Source organism: Pelodiscus sinensis, chromosome 7, assembly GCF_049634645.1.
Source record: "Pelodiscus sinensis isolate JC-2024 chromosome 7, ASM4963464v1, whole genome shotgun sequence".
Taxonomy (NCBI): domain Eukaryota; kingdom Metazoa; phylum Chordata; order Testudines; family Trionychidae; genus Pelodiscus; species Pelodiscus sinensis.
The window spans coordinates 66,240,726-66,262,143 of NC_134717.1; the positions used below are offsets into that span (position 1 = coordinate 66,240,726).

Sequence of the window (21,418 nt, forward strand, 5' to 3'; positions counted from 1 at the left end):
TAAGAATAACTAGTGGGTTTGCTTATGGTATATAAATTTCAAGGGCAATCAGTTCTCACTTCAAGATACAAGCTAATCATGATTTGAAGTCAGAAACACAGAACTTCATATTCTGGTACAGATCAGAGGTCTGTCTAGTATCCAATTTCTAGCAATGAACAGTATGCTTTAAAGGAATATGCAAGACACTCTGAAGAGGACAATAAAGAAATAATCTGACCATATGGGAATTTTTTTCATAACACCTTTTTATGCCATGAAGCATGAAGTTTTATATCCCTTATAAATTATATGTTTTGTAATGTTTAATGCAGCTGTGGATGTTTTCATTATCCATATAAATATGGATTTTTGGGGGGATGCCTAGTATGTCTTTGCCTCAATTATATTTTGTTGAAGTGAGTTTTACTTTAAACCTGTGTACTTAGTTTTCTAATATAAACTGATTTGTTGTTTATTAAATAAAATATATTATGGGTTTTCTCTGCAAAATGTTAAGTGTATAATATCTGTATTTTTATTTAAAATATATATTTAGGTTGAAGTTGCATATTCCTTGGCTTGCATTGTTTTAAGAAACAGCAAATTACAGACTGTCTTACAAGAGGAGGAGGGTTTTGATTATCGTGATGTTCTTGAACTTCTTAATGCACCTGATAAGGTACTGTATTTGGTAAAGTAGCAATATTAATTTTTGAAAAAGTATTCTATATTACTGTCAGAGATACCATAAGCAAAATATGTCATGCTGAATTTACTATACAGTCGCGCCTAATATTTACAGTATAAACTTCACCTGTCAGACATAAATATCCAAAATGTGTCCTTTTCATATAACAGTTAATACTCTTATGGGTTTGGTGAAACCTTGTGGAAGCTGGTAGGTATAACAGCTGTTCTTCGTCGAGTGATGTCCCAGTGGGTGCTCTACTGTAGGTACTGGGCTTGTCCTGGCGCTGCAGATCAGAGACTTTTCCATAGAGGTAAACAGCCAGACTGCACATGCGCAGTGAGCATCTTGCGGCATTTGCGCTCTTTTGCACACGTGCACGGTCCGACTTCTGCCAGTTCCTCTCAATAGCCTCAGGCTGCAAACGGAGTGAACTGGTCTTCTCACCCTTTTCCTCATTCATGAGAGTGTTCAATCTTGTTAATAGTTCATAGCATTATAATTAATAATTAATTGTTAGTTACTCAATACCTTCATTTGTCATTTAAAATTTTTTTTCTTTCTTCAGTAGTTAGATAGTTACATAAGACTTTTAAGGTATGTCTACGCTAGCTCGTTAGTTCGAGCTAGGTGGGCAAATGAGGGCAACCGGAGTTGCAAATGAAGCCCGGGATTTAAATATCCCGGGCTTCATTTGCATGTTCCCGGACACCGCCATTTTTAAATCCCCCTTAGTCTGAACTAACTGCCCGCGGCTAGACGCGGCAGTTAAACGTTAATTCGAACTAACTCCTTAGTTCGAATTAACTGTTACTCCTCGTGGAATGACAGTTAATTCGAACTAAGGAGTTAGTTCGAATTAACGTTTAACTGCCGCATCTAGCCACGGGCAGTTAGTTCAGACTAAGGAGGATTTAAAAATGGCGGCGCCCGGGAACATGCAAATGAAGCCCAGGATATTTAAATCCCGGGCTTCATTTGCAACTCCGGTTGCCCTCATTTGCCCACCTAGCTCGAACTAACGAGCTAGTGTAGACATACCCTTATAGATATAGATAATACCTTCCTCCCTTCCCTACAGTTTGAGAACCTTGTTTTTAAACAAAACAAAACCCTAACTCAAGAACAACTTTTAAGATGCCCGGCTCCCCGGGTTTTAAAAAGCGTGACACATATTGCGAAGCTATGCCCACTTCTGACAGACACTCAGCTTGCATTCGTTGTCTCAGCAAGGCTCATGTCCCACAAAAATGCCCTTATTGCAGCAAATTAACGGCGAGGGCCCGCCAAGATAAGGAGATGAGGCTGCGAATGATCCCCTTTGATAAGACTCTCCAGCCCATCGGATCAGATTCCACAGCCTCTTCAGACCAGCCCGCTCAAAAATGCAGAGCTTCGTCTCCTACTACCACTCTGCCCAAGAAAGTCAGGGCATCGCCTACGAGATCTCTGTCTGCTATGTCACATAGCAGATTGAGCATTGGGGATAAGCCTGGCACATCCAGCACTGCTGCTTCCCATTCTAGGGCAGTCTCAACTTCCAAAACGAAAAAGTCAGCAACTGTGGTGCCAATGCCACACACGCCAGCAGAACCGAGGGCAACCTTGGCACCGGCAGCTTCTACAATTAAACTTCCAGCACGAACGGACACATCCATGCAGCATTCTTCAGCGGTACTGCCGGCACCGACATCACTACCACCGGCGCCATCAGCACCAAGCCCGCAGACAGACAATGCGACACCGAGGAAGTCAGCATCAAAAACACCTCGGCATCGAAGTCCTACACCTCATTCTCCTTCACCTACTTTCTCTCCGGCACCGGCACCGCTGGCACTGAGGTCATGGACGCTGAGATCTCAGCTTACAGAAAGGTGCATGTCTCCTTGCTCTCTACACCGGAGATTACCATCCCCATTCATCAGGGCACCGAGAGATCACGCCTACTACTCCCACTGCCATTTTTCTATCTCCCTGTTGCCTTCTTCCAGGATGTCATATACCTGCTCCTATTCACTGCGATCACAATGGATGGTGCAGTGGGAAGACTATAGACGCTCGCACCTTGAGAGACAGTCACCCCTTGACGGAACATACTACCACCACGACTACTACCATCACTACTTGCCTCATCGCTATTCCTATGATTATAGATCTAGGTCCAGGGGAAGATCTTTATGTGAATGTACATCCTCCAGGCATTCACCTGTTCCAGCCTCCCTCCCCACCTCAGTCCAGCAGCCTACATCACCACAGTTGCAATAGTCGGACCTACTGGAGGGGCAAGTTTCTGACATAGAAGAACACCACCCGACATCTCTCTCACCGGATGAGGCTGTTATTCTGGGAAACATCTCTCCTTCCGACGATCTCAAACAATTTCAAGAGGGTGGCAGTGACTCAGGAAGTGCAATTGACAGAGATACAGGAGAAACAATACCGTCTCCTCAAGAATCTCCAGCCAACACACAGCTCCAGGATAGCCATTACATTGGATGAGGCTATACTTAAGGTAGCGGACAATATATGGCAAACCTTTGCATCTGCTCCGCCCACCAGTAAGAAAGCTGATAAGAAATCCTTTGTGCTGCCTAAGGGGGTGGAATTTTTATTCACCTACTCCTAGCCCAACTCCCTGGTGGTCTACGCTGCACAACAGATTGAAAACATTGCAGTACAAAAACCCCACCGCTAAGATTGATAGCAAGAGCCTAGATTTATTTGGCAAGAAAGTATACACATCCGCAACACTCCTGCTTAGAATAGCAAATTACGCCGTGCATTTATCGAATCATAACTTTGATAATTATACTAAATTAACATTGCTCTTAGATCATCTCCCCAAATCAAAGAGGCCCATTTTGAAATCGGTCGTACAAGAGGGATATGTCTCCGCCAGAACGGGATTACAAATAGCAATGGATGTGATGGACACAGCAGCTTGGTCAATTGCTACTGTGGTGGTAATGAGACGGGCCTCTTATCTTCAGACGGCAGGAGTCCCTAGAGACCTGCAAAACAAAGTAGAGGACTTACCATTTGACAAAAACAAATTATTTGCCGAGAAGACAGACAGCGTGCTTCACTCCAGTAAGGACTCACATCCTACTTTACGCACCTTGGGGATGTACACCCCTCCGTACAGGAGACGATGTTACACCCCTTATCAGAGGCGTTATGACTATGGTTATAACTGACAACATTGGCAACATCAGCAATGGGGCTTTGACCAATCCCGTACACTACAAAGGCCTCAGAGACGCCTTAATCAAAATAATTGCATGCAACCTCAGCCTGCTAACAAGAAGCAGTTTTGACTCTTTTGTCGAGGGCATCCAAATAGTCACACACACCATTCAGAACCACCATACCACCCACGTTTTACCATCGACTCTGGTCCTTTTACCAGCAATGGGCCTCCATTACCACCGACAAGTGGGTCTTGGAGATAATACAATCTGGCTACACAATACCCTTTCTCTCCATCCCCCTCACTACTCCATCTACCCCGTCCCTTTTCAGGGACCCTTCTCATGAGAATCTGTTGCGCAACGAGGTCAACCACCTCCTTTCTATAGGAGGAGGAAAGAGTTCTAGACAAGTTCAAAGGAAGAGGGTTTTATTCTCACTATTTCCGCACACAAAAGAAGATGGGTAGATGGAAACAAATACTAGATCTCCGGAAGCTACACAGATATCCCCAAAAACAATGGTTCAAAAGAGTGACTCTTGTCTCCATAATACCTGCACTAGATCACAACTGGTTTGCTACCCTCGACCTTCAGGACATGTATTTTCATATCACAATCCATCCTGCCTGTGGCGGTGTCACGCTCTGTACAGCACCACTGGGCCCCCACCCCGCCTTACGTCCCTCGCTTCGGGGTCCTTGCCACTAATCCGTGGCCGTTTACTGTCCCAGTCAGCCCACTGGTCCGGTTGTCCTTGGCTCCGGGCCCCGGATCGTCAGTGCCCTGGCCCAGACTTGACTGGCCTGCCCACTGAGGGCCGTGTCACTCTTGGGTCCTCCCGGGGGGCTCCTCCTCCACTGGCTCGCTCCGTTCCGGCGTCGGCCATCCCGAGGGCTACCCGCTCCTCCAGTTCTCCGCTTGTGGGGGTTGAGAGTGCAGCCAGTCCCTGCTCCCCCCCCCCCACTCCTCCCCGCCCTCTCCCTTTTGGGCGTGCGGCCTGGTGTCCCGCCCCCGCCCTACCAGCGAGCGGGTCGCCTCGCCCTGGGTCCTAGCGCCCGCCCTCAGAGGCACAGCATGGGCTGCGCCTGCATTGCCGGCGCCCCGCTTGCTGTTCATGGAGGCAGCACCAGTGGCGCCACTTGTAGGGGCCGGAGCCATCGGACAGCGGGGGTAAGTGCAGAGAGTGGTTTCCCCGCCGCACTGCCCGCAGAAGATTCCTTCAATTTACAGGCGGGTGCTTTAGCCCAGCTGGTTCCGACGTCACAATCGGCACCAGCAGAACTGACCTTCCCACCGTCGGCCCCAATCACAGCCACACCAGCTAATGCAGCACCTATTCAGCCCTCTCCACGCCGGATAGCGCAGCACCGACCATCTCGGCACCGGCGACTGTGGCACCAGCCACCTCGGTGCTAGCTGCTATGGCAACAAGCGCAGCACCGGCTGCCCCAGTACATCTCCGATGCCCCTTCTCCCCGGCACTATCACTGGCGCCAAGCTCAGTATCAGCAGGCTCTTCGCCGGCACCAGCTTCAGCAACTGAAATTGACAAGCGCCGAAGTGCTATTGTTCTTCTTCGAGTGGCCCCATGGGTGCTCCACTCTAGGTGTTGGGTCCCGTCCTGGCGCCATGGCTCAGAGATTTTTCAGAGCCGTGGTCCACCAGCTTGTGCATGCGTGCTTCCCCAGGATAGCCAGCAACTGTAAGTTCCTCTCAACCGCCTCAGGTCGCGGTCGGAGCACCCTGAACTCTTTCTTCAGTGATATTTTTAGATAGTTTTCTATCTGTAAATAGTTAAAGTTTAGTGTTAGTCATGTTCCTGTTACTTGTTCTGTTCAAAAAGAGAAAAAAAAAGGTTTTCTCTCAAAACCGTTTTTCTTTGAGAAGCGCTGCAGCAAAGTGCTAAAGTGGTGAAATTGACTACCCACAACAGGGATTACACAGGCATTCAGTTTCTCTAACAGTGCTGACAATGCCTGGATCAACTGGCTTTAAAAAATGCTCAGTGTGCCGTGAAGCCATGCCAACAGCTGATGGCCATGACACTTGTATCAGGTGCCTGGGGGAAGCTCATGTCCCTGAAAAGTGCACCCATTGTCGCAAGCTAACCTCAAGAGCCTGGAGGGAGCGGGAGATGAAGACAAGGATGTTAATGTTCAGCAAGGCATTGCAGCCTGACCCAATTCCTCCTGCAGCCACAAAAACCTCCGAGCGTAAGAGGAGAGCGGCTTCTCCGGGACTGGCTCTCTCAAAAACATCAAAGCCATCCCCAACGCGCTCTCTCCCTGTGGCAGCCACAACATCGGCAGGCACTTCCAAGGTGACCCCCGGCGGGTCTGGACAACTTGCTGGAGCTGACATGAGAGAGCCCCCACCACCCAGAATGAGAGTGGCTTTGGCGCCAACATCGGGAGCGGTGCCACAGCTAGCCGGCAAGTCTGCAACGGCTTCAGCTGCGCGCTCCCTGAAATTGACAGAGGCGCCGGTGCCGCAATTGCCCAGTCACTCAGCACCGGCTTCAGCGGCACCGGCTGTAACGGCACCTGTCTCACCAGCCCCAATGATGGTAATGGCACCGTCCCCTCCAGCACCAGTATCTGAGGCAGAACACTTCAATGGATCAGACTCGGCACTGTTGTTAACCCCAGCACCGGGCATTCTACTGGCACCGGCATCAGCGCAGCAACAGCTGATTTCCACAGCACCACTTTATTTCCACTCGGTGCCTGGCTCCCCTGTGGCTGTGGGGATGGATGAGGCTTCAAGACCTAGGAAGTCATTGTCAAAGACCCATTATAGGGACAGGTCTTTTTCTCCAGCTGTTTCATCAGGAAGGCATGGTCGCTATTGTGACTATAATGTTTCTCCTTCACGGATCATGTACAGCCAGCGTAATTATAGGGATGCAGTGTATTTAGAGGCACATTGGTCCCGTTCACGATATCGTTTACCATCCTGATTTTCAAGGTACGGGTCTGTTAGATGCAATCCATGTCGCGTCTATTATATCCAACATGGTAGTGCATGCTCATCTTGACACTCCTCCCCTTCGCGTTCTGAGCGGTATTATGAGCGCTATCATAGATCGTATGATGATCATCCCCAGCGTGACCATATACCATCATCACATAGGGGATCTTCCTGCATCTCACAACCACCAACAGCAGAATACTTACCTCACCAATCACAACACCTAGACTCACCTTCTCCAGTTAAGAGTCCAGCTAGACCAATCCGAACTGGAAGAGGGACAGTTGTCTGAAGCAGAAGACCCTAATCCGGAAACTTCTCCAGCAGACTGCTCCTCATCTTCCCTGGATGAGGCGATATGCCCAGGTGACATCTCCCCACTGGATGATCTGAAACACTTTCAGGATGTCTTCAAACGAGTGGCAGGCATGCAGGAAATACAGCTGGCGGATGTTCTGGTTAAAAGGCACCGTCTCTTGAAAAATCTCTGCCCACCACAACGTGCAAAGGTCACGTTACCGATTGATGATGTGATCATGGAAGTGGCGGATGAGATATGGCAAACCCCAACATCGGTTACACCTACGAGTAAAAAGGCTGACAGAAAATATTTTGTACCGGTGAAAGGATTGGACTTTTTATTCAATCACCCCCAACCTAACTCGTTGGTAGTAGACACAATGCAACGTAGGAGTAAGGCGCCACAGTACAGAAATACGCTTCCGGACAAGGACAATAAAAAATTAGATATTTTTGGTAGGAAAGTCTACTCCTTAGCCACACTGCTACTAAGCATTGCAAACTATTCTGCCCATCTATCGAACAATAATTTTGATAATTATTCAAAACTAGCAGAGTTACTGCACTATCTCCCAGACAACAAGAAACCACTCCTGAAAGCAATAGTACAAGAAGGGTACGCATCATGTAGCACTGCACTACAGATTGCCATGGATGTGGCTGACACAGCGGCTCGAGCCACTGCTACAGGTATCGCCATGACGAGATCATCATGGCTTTCATCAGCAGGGGCTCCAAGGGAGATACAAAACAAAGTTGAGGATCTACCGTTTGACAAGCTTAAGCTCTTTGCGGCAAACACCGATGAAGTCCTTCACTCGGGAAAAGACTCACACACCACTCTACATACACTTGGGATGTACACACCTTCCTTCAAACGTAGATGTTATTTCCCTTACCAACGGAGATACAATTTTAATTTTTCTAGATAGCAAGCATGTCCCTTTGACAACCAGCATCCTAGGCAACGCCCTCAGCGCAAGCGGCCACAACAGAGCCAATCGACCAATCAATCGTTGACTAAGAAGCAGATTTGACTTGCTTATCGAGGATGCAAGCCAACTGCCCATAATCAACACGGAAAACGAAACTCTTCATCTTTTTCACCATTGCCTACGATCATTTTATCACCAGTGGTCCGACATCACCACGGACAGATGGGTGCTAGAGGTAGTACAATCCGGCCTCTCCATCCCCTTTCTCTCTATTCCCCCTACCACGTCCCTGTTCAGGGACCCCTCTCACAAGCAACTGCTGAAACAAGAAGTTCAACGTTTGCTCACCATCGGGGTGATAGAGAGAGTTCCCAAACAGTTCTGGGGAAAAGGCTTATATTCCCGATATTTTCTCACACCAAAGAAGTCAGGAGGCTGGAGACCCATTCTAGACCTTTGAAAGCTAAACCAGCACCTTCAAAAGCATTGTTTCAAGATGATAACCTTATCAACTATTTATTATTCCATTGTTGAACAAAAGGGATTAGTTTGCAGTCCTCTACTTGCAGGACGCCTATTTCCACATATTGATTCACGTGGCTCACAGGTGTTTTCTTCCCTTCCAATTGGGGAATGAGCACTATCAGTACAGGGTTCTACCATTTGGACTAGCGTGTGCTCCCAGAGTTTTCACCAAAACATTAGTAGTGAAGCGGCCGACCTGCGTAGACTGTGGGTGACAATATTCCCCTATTTAGATGATTGTCTCCTCAGGGGCACGACGTATATGGAAACATGCCATATGGTTTGGACAGTATCCGACGAATTTGCTGCTCTGGGCCTTCTCATAAACGTAAAGAAGTTGTCACTAGTTCCATCCCAAAACCTCATTTTCATAGGTGCACAACTCGATTCAACCATGGCGCGAGCATATTTACCAACGGAACGTTTTATGGTAATCAAAGACCTGGTACACACTGTGGTGCATGCTCCAACAATTCCCACATGCTTCTTTCTACAGCTGTTGGGGCATATGGCTGCTGTCACCATCGTAGTGCGCAATGCAAGGTTACGTTTTCATTGCCTCCAGCACTGGTTAGCCACGGTTTTCATTCCAGCGAAACACAGTGTTCACAGGTCGATAGTGGTGCCACCGTATGTCCAGGAGTCCCTACAGTGGCGGGCCAACCCGGCCAATCTTCTCACAGGCGTTCCATTTCATCGCCCACAACCTACAACACAAATAACCATAGATGCCTCCCTGACGGGTTGAGGAGCTCACATGGGCAATATCATGGTCCAGGGATGCTGGTCGACACAAGAAATGCTACTGCATATCAATGTGCTCAAGTTGAGAGCGGTGTGGCATGCTTGCAAGCATTTCCAGTTGCACATTCAGAATACAATAACCAGGATTCTAACAGACAATGTGGCAACCATATTTTATATCAATAAACAAGGAAGTGCCTGATCCCGTTCTCTTTGCGCAAAGAGCATCCGTTTATGGAATTGGTGTATCAACAACAACACCGTTCTAACAGCTTTGTATCTTCCAGGTGTCGACAACTTAATAGCGGACTCTCTCAGCAGGTGTTTTCCACACGACCACGAGTGGGAGGTTTGCATAGATGTGGTGACTCGTATCTTTGCTCGATGGGGATTTCCGGCGAGAGATTTATTCATGACAGAACTCAATTCGAAATGTCCCGCCTATTGTTCAAGAGCCGGAATAGGATATCACTCGCTGGGGGACGCCTTTCTTCTCCACTGGGGGAGGTTGTTACTGTATGCCTTTCCCCCAGTAGTCTTAATTTACTGGATTCTCGAAAAAATCAACACAGACAAAGCCTGGGTGATCCTCCTAGCCCCATCATGGGCTCATCAGCCTTGGTTCTCAATGCTCCACCAGATGTCAGTGACAGCGCTGTATCCTCTGCCTTCTCTTCCGAATTTATTGACCCAGAGCAACTGATCTCTCAGTCATCCAAGACCCGAAATTCTGGACCTCACAGCATGGATGCTTGTTGGTTTACCGACTCCGAGCAATCCTGTTCTCAGCGAGTCAAGCAAGTGTTGATGCATAGTAGAAAACAGTCTACACAAACCGCTTATACGGCTAAGTGGTCCAAATTCCAAGCATGGTGTGCGGATAACAATGTAGACCCTCGTTTCTCAACGGCCTGGCAGTTGCATCTCTATGAGTACACTTGGCGGCAATTAATGCATTCCATCATAAGGATGGGGATGTTTCCTTGTTCGCTCACCCTACTACAAAAAGATTTCTGAAGGGGCTCTCGAATCTCCATCCCCCGCAGAGGCCTCCTCCGCCGTTATGGAATTTGGATCTAGTCCTAGAAACTTTGACTCGTCCTCCCTTTGAGCCCTTGGCTACAGTGACGTTACGCTTACTTACTGTCAAACTTCTATTCCTCCTAGCCTTCACTTCAGCTCGCAAAGTGAGTGAGATAGCAGCTTTTATGGCCTCACCTCCCTGTACAGTTTTTTCTAAAAACTCGGTGACATTGAGGACCCATCTGGCGTTTATCCTGAAGGTTTCTTCTGAATTCCACAGAAATGAGCCGGTAGTTTTACCACGTTTCTTTCCAAAACCCCATACCTCAACGCAAGCAGCGCAGTTGCATACGTTGGATGTGAGAAGATCCTTAGCATTTTACATTGACAGAACGTGGGGTTTTAGGAAAACAGACCATTTGCTGGTATCATTAGTGCACCATTCAAAAGGACAGCCTCTAACTTCTCAGTGTATTTCAAGACTGATAGTTTCATGTATATCCATGTGCCACTCGCTACAAGGGAAGCCTCTCCCTTCTCTTCTTAGGGCTCATTCAACTAGGGGAGTTGCTACTACTATGGACTTTCTGAGTGGAGTGTCCTTTCGTGACATTTGTAGAGCAGCAACATGGTCTTCTAATGTGACTTTTATGAAGCACTATGCTATAGTCGATCAGTTTGCTTCAGACTCTTCTGTGGCTACAGCAGTACTTAATCGTGCTGGTAGTCTTGATTCTGGAGTGCTCTAATTCTGTTCTGGATACTGCTCCGGAGTCACCTAGAGTGGAGCACCCACGGGGCCACTCGAAGAAGAAAAAGAAGTTACTCACCCTGTGAAGTAACAATTGTTCTTCAAGATGTGCCCTGTGGGTGCTTCACGACCCACCCTTCCTCCCCGCTCCGGAATTGTTCTTTATTTTTTCTTCCAGATGAGTGGGTAAGAGGAACTGACGGTTGCCGGCTCATGCACGGCTGATCAAAGGCACGAACGCTATCCTGGGGAAGCACGCATGCGCGAGCCGGCAAAGCACGACTATGAAAAGTCTCCGAGCTGCGGCGCTGGGATGGGACCCAACACCTAGAGTGGAGCACACATGGAGCACATCTTGAAGAACAATCGTTACTTCACAGGGTGAGTAACTTCTTTTTTCAGCCTCCAGAACTGCACCGTACCAGCTCCCAGCTCATTCACCGGCACCGCAGCACCAAGCCTCCCTCCAGAGGTCACATCAATCATTGCTGCCAGCAGGAGCTGATCATTCAACCAGCACAAGGCTTCACTTCTCACCAAGCCCTGAACACTTACCTCCTTATTCACAGTACAGATCATCTTCTTCCGCTTTCTCCGAGTCACATAGGCATGACTCTCATGTTACCAATATCTTGAGAAGACACTATCATTGATACTCACTATCACCATGGCGCTACCACAGACATTCTCAATCACCTTTGTACAACAGACACAGATCTCATTCACCTAGGTCACCTACACGCTCATCTTCACCTCGATATCGTCACGAGTACAGATGGCGATAGTCACCTGCATATTCATCGTCTCGTTATCATCGTGACCATCACCATAGCGACTATCCTAATGAGCAGGGCTCGACAAATAATGTAATCTACTCGCCTGTGGCGAGTAGATTACACCCCAGAAGAGCCGGCGCTGAGCGATCTGCGCATAACGATCTGCGCATGCATAGAGTGCAGAACCGCGCGGCTGGCGAGCCCTGCTAATGAGCAACAGTACTCTTCTGGGCATTCTTCTTCCCGATCTCCGCAACGCTATCAGTATCGTTCCCACATCAGCTGCAGGGTCCCTATGCCACCAGCTGCCTCCACTCAACCCTTGACACCGGCTGGAAATGTGCCTTGCCCTCTAGTACGCTTAGAGCCAGCACAATTAGTGACACCAGAACAACAACAGTAGGAGCAATCCCCAGTGGACCATTCTGTTGCTTCTCCCTCTCCAGATGATGCAGTGTTCCCTGGCGATTCTTCTCCAATAGATGACACTCGTCAGTTTCAAGACCTCTTTAAAAGAGTGGCAGAATCACAAGACTTGCATGTAGTGGAGGTCCAACAGAAACAACATAAGCTGTTGAAGAATCTTCAGAAATCCCCAAAATCGAAGATGGCATTACCCTTTGATGAAGCAATCCTAGAAATTGCCAATGACATATGGCAAGCATCGGCATCTGCTAAGCCCACTCATAAGAAGGCGGACAAGAAATATTTTGTTCGACTGAAGGGGATGGAATTTCTCTTCATGCATCCCCAGCCAAACTCGTTAGTTGAGGATGCAGCCCAGCAAAAATCTAAGACACCACAGCATAGGAATGCTGTGGCTGATAAAGAATCTAAATGCTTAGATCTTTTTGGACGGAAAGTTTATTCTTCAGCCATACTTATACTGAGAATGGTGAACTATATAGCCCATCTGTCTAACCATAGCTTCGATAATTATTCGAAGATGGTAGCAATTTTAGAGAACTTGCCTGATGAGAAACGGCAGCTCTTAAAATCAGTTATCCAGGAAGGCCATACGGCCTCAACAACAGCCTTACAAATTTCCCTGGATATTGACGATGCAGCGGCACAGGCCACGGCAACATCAGTGGTTATGAGATGCTCTTCATGGCTACAAATGGCCTCCATACCTAAAGATTTACAATCTAAGGTAGAAGACCTGTCTTTTGACAGGCAGAGTCTATTCGCAGAGAAAATGGACCAAGTTCTGCATTCAGGCAAGGACTCTAGAACTACCCTGAAAACGTTAAGGATGTATACATCTCCATATAGTCGCAAACGATATACTCCCTACTTCAGACAGAGACTCTTCTTGTATGGGGCACCAAGGTTCAGACAACAAGACCACCCACAACAATAACAACAACTCTCCAGACCACATCAACAAAAGCGAAGACCGCAAACTGGACGAAACCCTAATTCCCAGAACAACAGACAGCAAGTTTGATGGTATGATCGAGGGACTGAGAACCATTCCTTTAATGTACGACCCGGAAACACAGCAGTTATTCCATCATCAACTGAGACTGTACCAGCACAGATGGTTTACCATCACCACAGACCGTTGGGTCCAGGAGATAGTAACATCAGGATACTCCATCCCTTTTCTTTCCTGTTCCCCCATCATCCCTCCAACCCCGTCCCTTTTAAGGGACCCATCTCACATGAATCTCCTAATGCAGGAGGTTCTCTGTCTCATAGAGATTGGTGCGGTGGAGGCAGTACCCGATCAATTTTGGGGCAAGGGATTCTACTGCTGCTATTTTCTCACCGAGAAGAAATCGGGAGGATGGAGACCAATCCTGGACTTGCGCAATCTCAATCGGTACCTCAGGAAGCAGAAATTCAGGATGGTGACTCTAACTTCTATATTTACAACCCTGAACAAAGATAGTTGATTCACATCCCTCGATCTACAAGATGCGTATTTCCACATGACGATACACCCAGCACACAGACGTTTTCTGAGGTTCGTCGTGGGTATGCAGCACTTTCAGTACAAAGTCCTCCCGTTTGGCCTCTCCTCCACACCCAGAGTGTTTTCAAAGACACTTGTGGTGGTGGCAGCGTACCTTCATCGTCAAGGCATCATGATCTTCCCATGCCTGGACGATTGCCTGATCAAGGCTCATTCGTTTGAAAGTGCACTGTCGGCCACTCAGGTCACACGAGACTTATTCACGGATGTGGGCCTTGTATTGAACGTTCCGAAGTCTTCGCTCATACCACAAAAATCCCTCATGTTCATTGGGGCACGATTAGATTCTACAACAGACAAGCCTATCTTCCTACAGAAAGTTTTCACAAAATTCAAAACCTCACGCAGACACTATCCATCAGCCCAAGAGTGTCAATACTTACTTGCCTCCAACTCTTGGGACACATGGCGGCAACGACATATGTAGTGTAACACTCCAGACTACACCTCAGGGCTGTGTCTACACTGGCATCCCTTCCGGAAAAGGGATGCTAATGTAGCAAATCACAATTGCAAATTCCACTGGGGATTTAAATATCCCCCGCAGGATTTGCATTTACATGGCTGCCGCTTTTTTCCGGCTTGGGGAAAACCTGGAGAAAAGCGCCAGTCTAGACGTTATTCTCCGGAAAATAAAGCCTTTTCTGGAGGATTTCTTATTCCTACTTTCAAGCACCCACGGGGACATACACCTCGAAGAAACATCGTTACTGCACAAGGTGAGTAACTTCCTCTTCTTACTCAGACAGACCTTGGCCGCTGTACAGTCCAGCTCAATCACACAGTTTGTGCTATACTATATTTGCCTTATGGTTTTATGCTGCTGCCACTCACTGTGTCTGAAATACTGCCATGTAAAATCATTACCAACAGTGAAGTTCTTAGTGGACTTCATGGAGTCTGTGGCACTTTGTCTTTTTTGGGATACAAATCTGCAGGGATAGGGATTTTATTTTTTACTTTTATTCATTTCTTTTTTTGTGCTCTCTGTTTCAGAGGGGATTTTTGTTTGTTTTTGATTGGGGTTTTCTGATTAAAAAGAAGTGTCAGTGTGCTGAGTGTCATTCTTGTCATTATCTAACCTCTGAGGGTTTGGCTTGCAGTACAGGTTAAACCTCTCTGGTCCAGCAGAGCTCCTGGACCAGGAAGCCAGGGCCAGCTGGGAGTCTGGAAGCTAGGAGCCTGGTGAGGCCCGGAACAGAGCCAATCAGGTGGCCAGCAGCCAGGAATGGGGCCTATAGCCGGGGTGCCAGTGGCCAGTGCTTGGCTGGGGCTGAATGGAGCTGTCCGGTAGCTGACGTTCAGAGAGTCTGGCTGGGAGCAGAGCTGATCCAGTGATCTGGGACGGGGAGTGTGGCCAGGGCTGAGAGTTGAGCCAATCTGGTGGCTGAGGGTGCCAGCTGGGAGCAGAGCCAGTCCAGTGGCTGGTGTCCAGGAGCAGAGCTGGGCTGGGGAGTGGGGGCGGGGGGACAGTGGCCAGAGCCCGGCTAGGGCTGGCAGCAGAACCCAGTGGTCAAGGCCAGCAGTGGACTTGGCAGACAGGAGCGGAGCCCAGATAGGAGGCTGGTGGCCCCCCTCCCTTGGTTCATCAAGCTTACTCCTTCAGGACTGGTCAGGTCCTGAGGGTGCTGGACTAGGGAGGTCCAACCTGTATTTGTATGAAGATCAATAAAAACAAAAGACAAAAATATGAGGATAGGAGGTTGGTAACTATTTTAATATATGAAAGAATACAGTATTTTATTCTTTAATTTATAGATAAGAAAAATTCAGAACATGCATGTTTCTGTGGGATTCATGTTTTTTATTTTTTTAAGGATATTCGTTTACGAGCTGGATATGCTTTAGCCCTTTTTGCATACAACAATCCTGTCCAACAATTCCTGATGTTGGAGACCGGCGCAATTACACTGTCCACCTTTGATCCTTTTCTGCTCTCAGAAATTGAGACTGATAAAGCACTGGCTGCATTTCAGGTACAGAAATAGGGCTTTTACTCTTAATACACAAAATATGTTATAAATTTTAGACTGGCAATGGGTCTCTATGTGATTTTATGGTAATTAGACTAACCAACAGAACTGATTTTTACATACAAATATTCATATAAGGTCTTTCCAAATAGCTTAAATGGCGGAACATGGTAACACTTATACAATTTGCTTGGTACATTGCAGACTCTAAAAATCCTAGTCTTCTCTGCAAGTCTCCAATCATGAACTGTTTAAAAAAAAACAATCAGAACTTGGGTCTGTTTTTCATGGTAAAAGAAAATGTTGGCTATGGATCTGATCCTTTATCTTTACTCAGACAAAAAAATGGAAGTTCTGTTTGATTAAGGAGTGCAGGTTTTTCCCCTCTGTATTTTAATTTAGCACAAGAGAAGAATGACTATAGTATCAAGATAATTTTAACAAACCAGTAAATGTGTAGAGTATTGGAAAAGTCTGTAACACCTGAAGATGTATGAATTATCTGGAGAAAATTGCTTGTATTGCATTCACATATCTGTACTAAGGTTGTACCTTTTTCTGCCAATAGGTAAAGGTACAAATTGCAAGGGATAGGCTTGAAAGTGTCAAGTAAACTATACACAATAAGTGATTTTTTTATTAATAAATGGAAAAAAGGAAAAGGAAGAAACCTACTTAAATAATCCATATTTTTAAAAAAGCATCTTCCTTTGATTTCAGATTGTTGTTTTAGCCAGAGTCATAGTGGATGTGGACCAAGTTACTTTGTCTGCAAGAGGTATTGCTATTTTAGTTGGACTACTGAATTCTAAAAAGACAGCTACTCTTGTTCTAACAGGTAAGAAGAAGAAAAGATGATGTAACAGAACCAGGGCAGCTAGCTATAATAGTTTGGTGGAGGGTAGACATACCAGGAGCTAGATGAACCCTTTTCTGTTCCCTGAATAAACTGCCAGAGATTGCTGCCAAGTAATCAAAGCAGGTAGGCACCTGAAGCTAATTAAGAGCTTGCCTGAAGCAGCTGGCTAATCAAGCACTTGCAGCCAATTAAGGCCTGCTGGGTTTTCCATTCAGAAAAGATGTGGGGGAAGGCAAAGAGTAAAGGACTGAGGCTATGTGTAGACTTCAGGCTTCTTTTGGAAGAAACTTTACCAGAAGAGATCTTCTGAAAAAACTTCCGAAAGAGAGCATCCACTCTGACAAAGCGCATTAAAAAAGCAATCTGCTTTTTTAGACAGATAGTGTCCACACTGAATGGATGCTCTCACATGTAAGCTGTGATTACTATGGGCAGAGTGTCCACTAGGGCACCTGTGCTTTTTCCTTTTATGAAAGAACTCCCTCTTCCCTGTCCAAACACACCTTTTTCTGTAAGAGCTCTTTTGGAAAAAGGCTTCTTCCTTGTAGACAGAGGTTTATCAATGTCAGAAAAACCCCTCAGTTCTTTCTATTTTTTTCAAAAGAATGTGATTGCAGTGTAGACATAATTGAAGTTTTTTCAGAAAAATGTCTGTTTTCCTGAAAAAAAACTCTGTAGTGTAGACATACCCTGAGAGGAAGAAGTGTTTGCTGAGAAAGGAAAGAGTGTGGTAAAACAGGAAAGATTCACTCAGGTACCAGGGAGAAGGTACTTGGGGAATGTTTGGGGAAGTGGCCCAGTGAAAAGGCTGCTGTATTGGAACTAGAGGAAAAAACCCATCAGCTGCTGCTATGTAGGGTCCCTAGACTGGAACCTGGAGTAGTGGGTGGGCCCAGGTTCCCCTCAACTCTCCCCATGCTACTCAAAAGTCTGCTCCTGAAGAGAGGCCAGGTTTACGGAGAGGTTACACCCCAATTACTTTGCCAGTAGTGAAAATGGCTCAGTAAGCTGTGATCCTGGCCTCTAGAAAAGATAAGAGGTAGTGTGGAGGTTCACAGCAAACCTCTGAGGCATGCAATAACTGCCTAGAAGTGCAGGACCCTGAGGGCACAGCCAGAGCTTTGCCACAATGAGCAAAAATTCATAGCAATATAAGACTAAGCATTTTCATAAAATACTGTTGTTTCTCCAAAATGAGATATTGGAATAGTAGGATAGTAGAATTTACCATGGAATATTAGGAGGTAGATTCAGGTTAGGAGATTAGCACTTCCAAAATGCCTGCACAAAGGAGTAAGAGGTCTGCTGCAGTTGCTGCCCACATCTTGAGTTACAGCATGGAGGAGGGAGCAGCAGCTTCTACAGGGCTTCTACTTTCACCCTATACCCCTCACAGGTAAACTAGTGTAGAGGGAGAAGTAATCTGTATAAGGAAAAAAACTTTTGCAAATTACCTCCCACCTGCAAACAAGTGGGGACCTAGGAACTGAATTGTGTCTCTTGGTCTGCTTGTGGGGCAACACATCTTATATGCTGTCCCTTATCCTGAGCAAACTGTAGATTTATAATCTGCCCCTCCATTTTTATTCAGTTTTTACTCAGGTAAAATGCTTATAGACATCAATGAGAGTTTTGCTTGGGTAATGAATGAGTAAAAACTGAAGACAGATTCCAAGATTTTGTCCAAAGATGCTAAAGTAGAAGTATTTAATAAAATACTAATAGAGTATTTTAAAATTATTCCTCGTACAAGAGCAAATTTCTTGGAGACAGAAATTCAGTATGTTAGATGCAATAGAGAATGTAACAGTAGAAATAGTGACAGAAGACAAAGATTGTGGGTATGATGACTTCACTGACAATATTTAAACACATTTTGGGAGGTAGGATAATTTCATTAAGATTATGCATGAGACTGGAAGAGAGAAAACTGATTGACATTTATATAATGTGTAGTGTCTACTTTAACTTGTAGGGAAGTTATTGGCTAGCCTGGCTCATACAAGAGCAGGTATTCCAGAAGCAATTACAGAGCTAGGAACTGTCCAACAGCTTTGTTATCATTTGTACTCAGATAAAGAAGAGGTAAAATTTCTCCTTCCTCCCAAAAATAAAATGTTCATGTTGTAGTTTTACATTAATTTTCATTGTTATTAAATCTCTTTGTTTGCACAATTAGCTAATGGATATTAACTTTATATGTACTACAAGTTGAACCTCTATAATCTGGTCTTCTCTCATCCAGCAATATCCATGGTATAGCATCCATGGGTGCTCCAGGGCTTGAGCAATCACGAGGAAAAGCCGGAGGACTCTCACTTAGCAACTCCTACCCCACTCTCCCAGAGCTTCCAGAGCACTACAAATAGCTGATTTGCTGTGTTCAAGGAGGGAAGAGTAAGGAGGGAAGAGCAGGGAAGGGGGGGCACTTGGGAGGGAAGAGCAGGGAAGGGGGGGCACTTGGGGGAAGAGGCCTTGGAGCTCTGCAGCCAACCTGCCCCTTCCCCTGAATGCCTTGCCTCTGAGCCAGCTCCATCAATGCCGGCCCCTCTTTTGCCACTGGAGCAGAGCCTCATATTGCTCCAGCAAATTCCCTGGTTGGAGACCTGGGAGGTTCAATCAGTAGTAGAAATATTAAACTCTCACTAAACAAGCAAAAACATATTAAAATGAGATAACTGTGTAAGACAAAGGTCCTAGCTCCATTGAAATCAATGCAAAACTTCCACTGACTTCAGTGAGGCCAGGATTTTCCCCAAGGCTGCGTCTAGACTGGCATGATTTTGCACAAATACTTTTAACGGAAAAGTTTTTCTGTTAAAAGTATTTGTGCAAGAGAGCGTCTACACTGGCACAGATGCTTTTGTGCAAAAGCATCCGTGCCAGTGTAGACGCTCTCTTGCACAAGAAAGCTCCGATGGCCATTTTAGCCATCGGGCTTTCTTGCGCAAGAAATTAACTTGGCTATCTACACAGGCCCTCTTGCACAAGAGTACTTGTGCAAGAGGGCTTATCCCTGAGCGGGAGCATCAGAGTATTTGCACAAGAACCACTGATTTTGTACAGTACAAAGTCAGTGTTCTTGCGCAAATACTCGTGACCAGTGTAGACAGGCGGCTACTATCAGAAAGGACTCTACCAGTATTCTGAGATGTATGGTAAGTAGCAAGCCATGAACAGAAGTAAGAAAAAAATTGAGATAAGAGAGACCCTCCCACAGCCTCAAGTTAATTACTCCAAATGTCAGTGCTATTACTAGACCACTGACTTTATCATAGCCCTCCTCTGAAAAGGACATAAAGTCCACTTTATAGGATCTAATAATACAGATTAGACCTCCCTGATCTGGCACCCTTGGGACCTGAGTGGCTCCGGAGGAGGGATTTTGCTGGACCACGGGAAGTCATTTCTGGCCCCTTGCCACCAGCCTGCTTATCCAGCTCCATTCCTGGGCTGGCCTCCAGGCCAGCTCCCCACCTGCCATGAGCCCTGCTGCCCAGTCATGGCAGCCAATGGTCGCACTGCCAGGGCTCCTGGTCCCACCGTAGCAGACTGCTGCCCTACCACTAGGGCTCCCAGCCCCACCACAGCAGAACCCTGCCCCACCAGAACCTGTTGGCATTTCAGCCACCCTGCCACTGGGTCTGCCGAGCTCCTGCATCAGGGCTCCCAGATGTTAACCTCAACTGCTGCCAGCCTGGCTGGGTTCCTGGCCCCTTCAGGGCTCCTTCCTCTGGCCGTCCACTGGGTGTCTCTGGTCCAGCAATATGCCAGACCAGGGAGTCCTTGGTGAAAGAGGTTCAACCTGTTGTGTTAATGTATGACCTCATTGCTGCCCTACAGATTTCTGGAGTAGAAGCATAATTTTTTTTCTGCCTACAGAGTCATCATAGCTCTTGCAGCATGAGCATTATTGTCTTCTGGAGCGGAACACCTGATGTCTTGCATGCTTCTGTGATGTGTAGCTTGATCCAGATAGTCTCAGAGGGGTAGCCGTGTTAGTCTGCAACTTTAAAAACAACGAGTAGTTCAGTGGCACCTAAAAGACTTACAAAAATATATAGAATCATGGGCTTCTATGGGTGAAACCTATTGTCTGATGAAGTGGGTTTTACCCACGAAAGCTCATGATTCTGTATATTTTTGTCAGTCTCTAAAAGGTGCCACAGGATTACTCACTGATCCATATAGTTAATGATAGCTTGGTTTACCCTGTGTCCTTGGTTCTTTGGATGGAAGAAAACAAACAAAAAGCCCTATTTTTTTATTTGGGGCACACATTACAGTTCTTTAGAGCTTTTTGGATGTCTAATGTGTGCCATAGCTTTTTCTCAGGTGTTTTGGATTTGAACAGAATGAAGGGAAGAGTATTTCCTATAAGGAATGAAAAAATTAATTCACCTTAGACAAGGATGATTGTGGTGTTCTTAAGACCTGCTTGTCATCATGGAACACACAATGAGATTCTTATGTGAATAGAACTGCCAGTTCAAAAACTCATCTAGTAGACACGATTGCAATCAGAAAACAGGCTTTGATGAATAAGTAGAATACAGTTATTGATGTCAGTGGCTCAAAAGGATGTGGTATTATGAATTTAATTTCTATGGGATGTCTTTTTTGGGAACAAATAGTTTAACCACAAGTTTAGCCAGACTAATTGCTCTAAGAAACCTGGATTCTTGAGAGTTCTCTATTAAGAAACCAGAGAATCCAGCAA

The 21,418-nt window shown here is 46.2% G+C and overlaps 1 protein-coding gene across 4 annotated transcripts in view; it reads left to right on the plus strand.

Moving 5' to 3' along the window:
* Window positions 1–21,418, plus strand: part of ANKAR (ankyrin and armadillo repeat containing) — a 93,406-nt gene that overhangs the window by 62,602 nt on the left and 9,386 nt on the right. For 2 of the 4 annotated variants that reach the window (XM_025179859.2, XM_025179856.2), the window contains exons 19-22: window positions 539–661; window positions 15,684–15,842; window positions 16,560–16,677; window positions 18,674–18,783. In XM_025179859.2, the coding sequence (XP_025035644.2) occupies window positions 539–661; window positions 15,684–15,842; window positions 16,560–16,677; window positions 18,674–18,783 (510 nt within the window). The remainder of the gene's footprint in view (window positions 1–538; window positions 662–15,683; window positions 15,843–16,559; window positions 16,678–18,673; window positions 18,784–21,418) is intronic. The other 2 variants (XM_075934174.1, XM_025179860.2) reach the window with 2 other exon arrangements.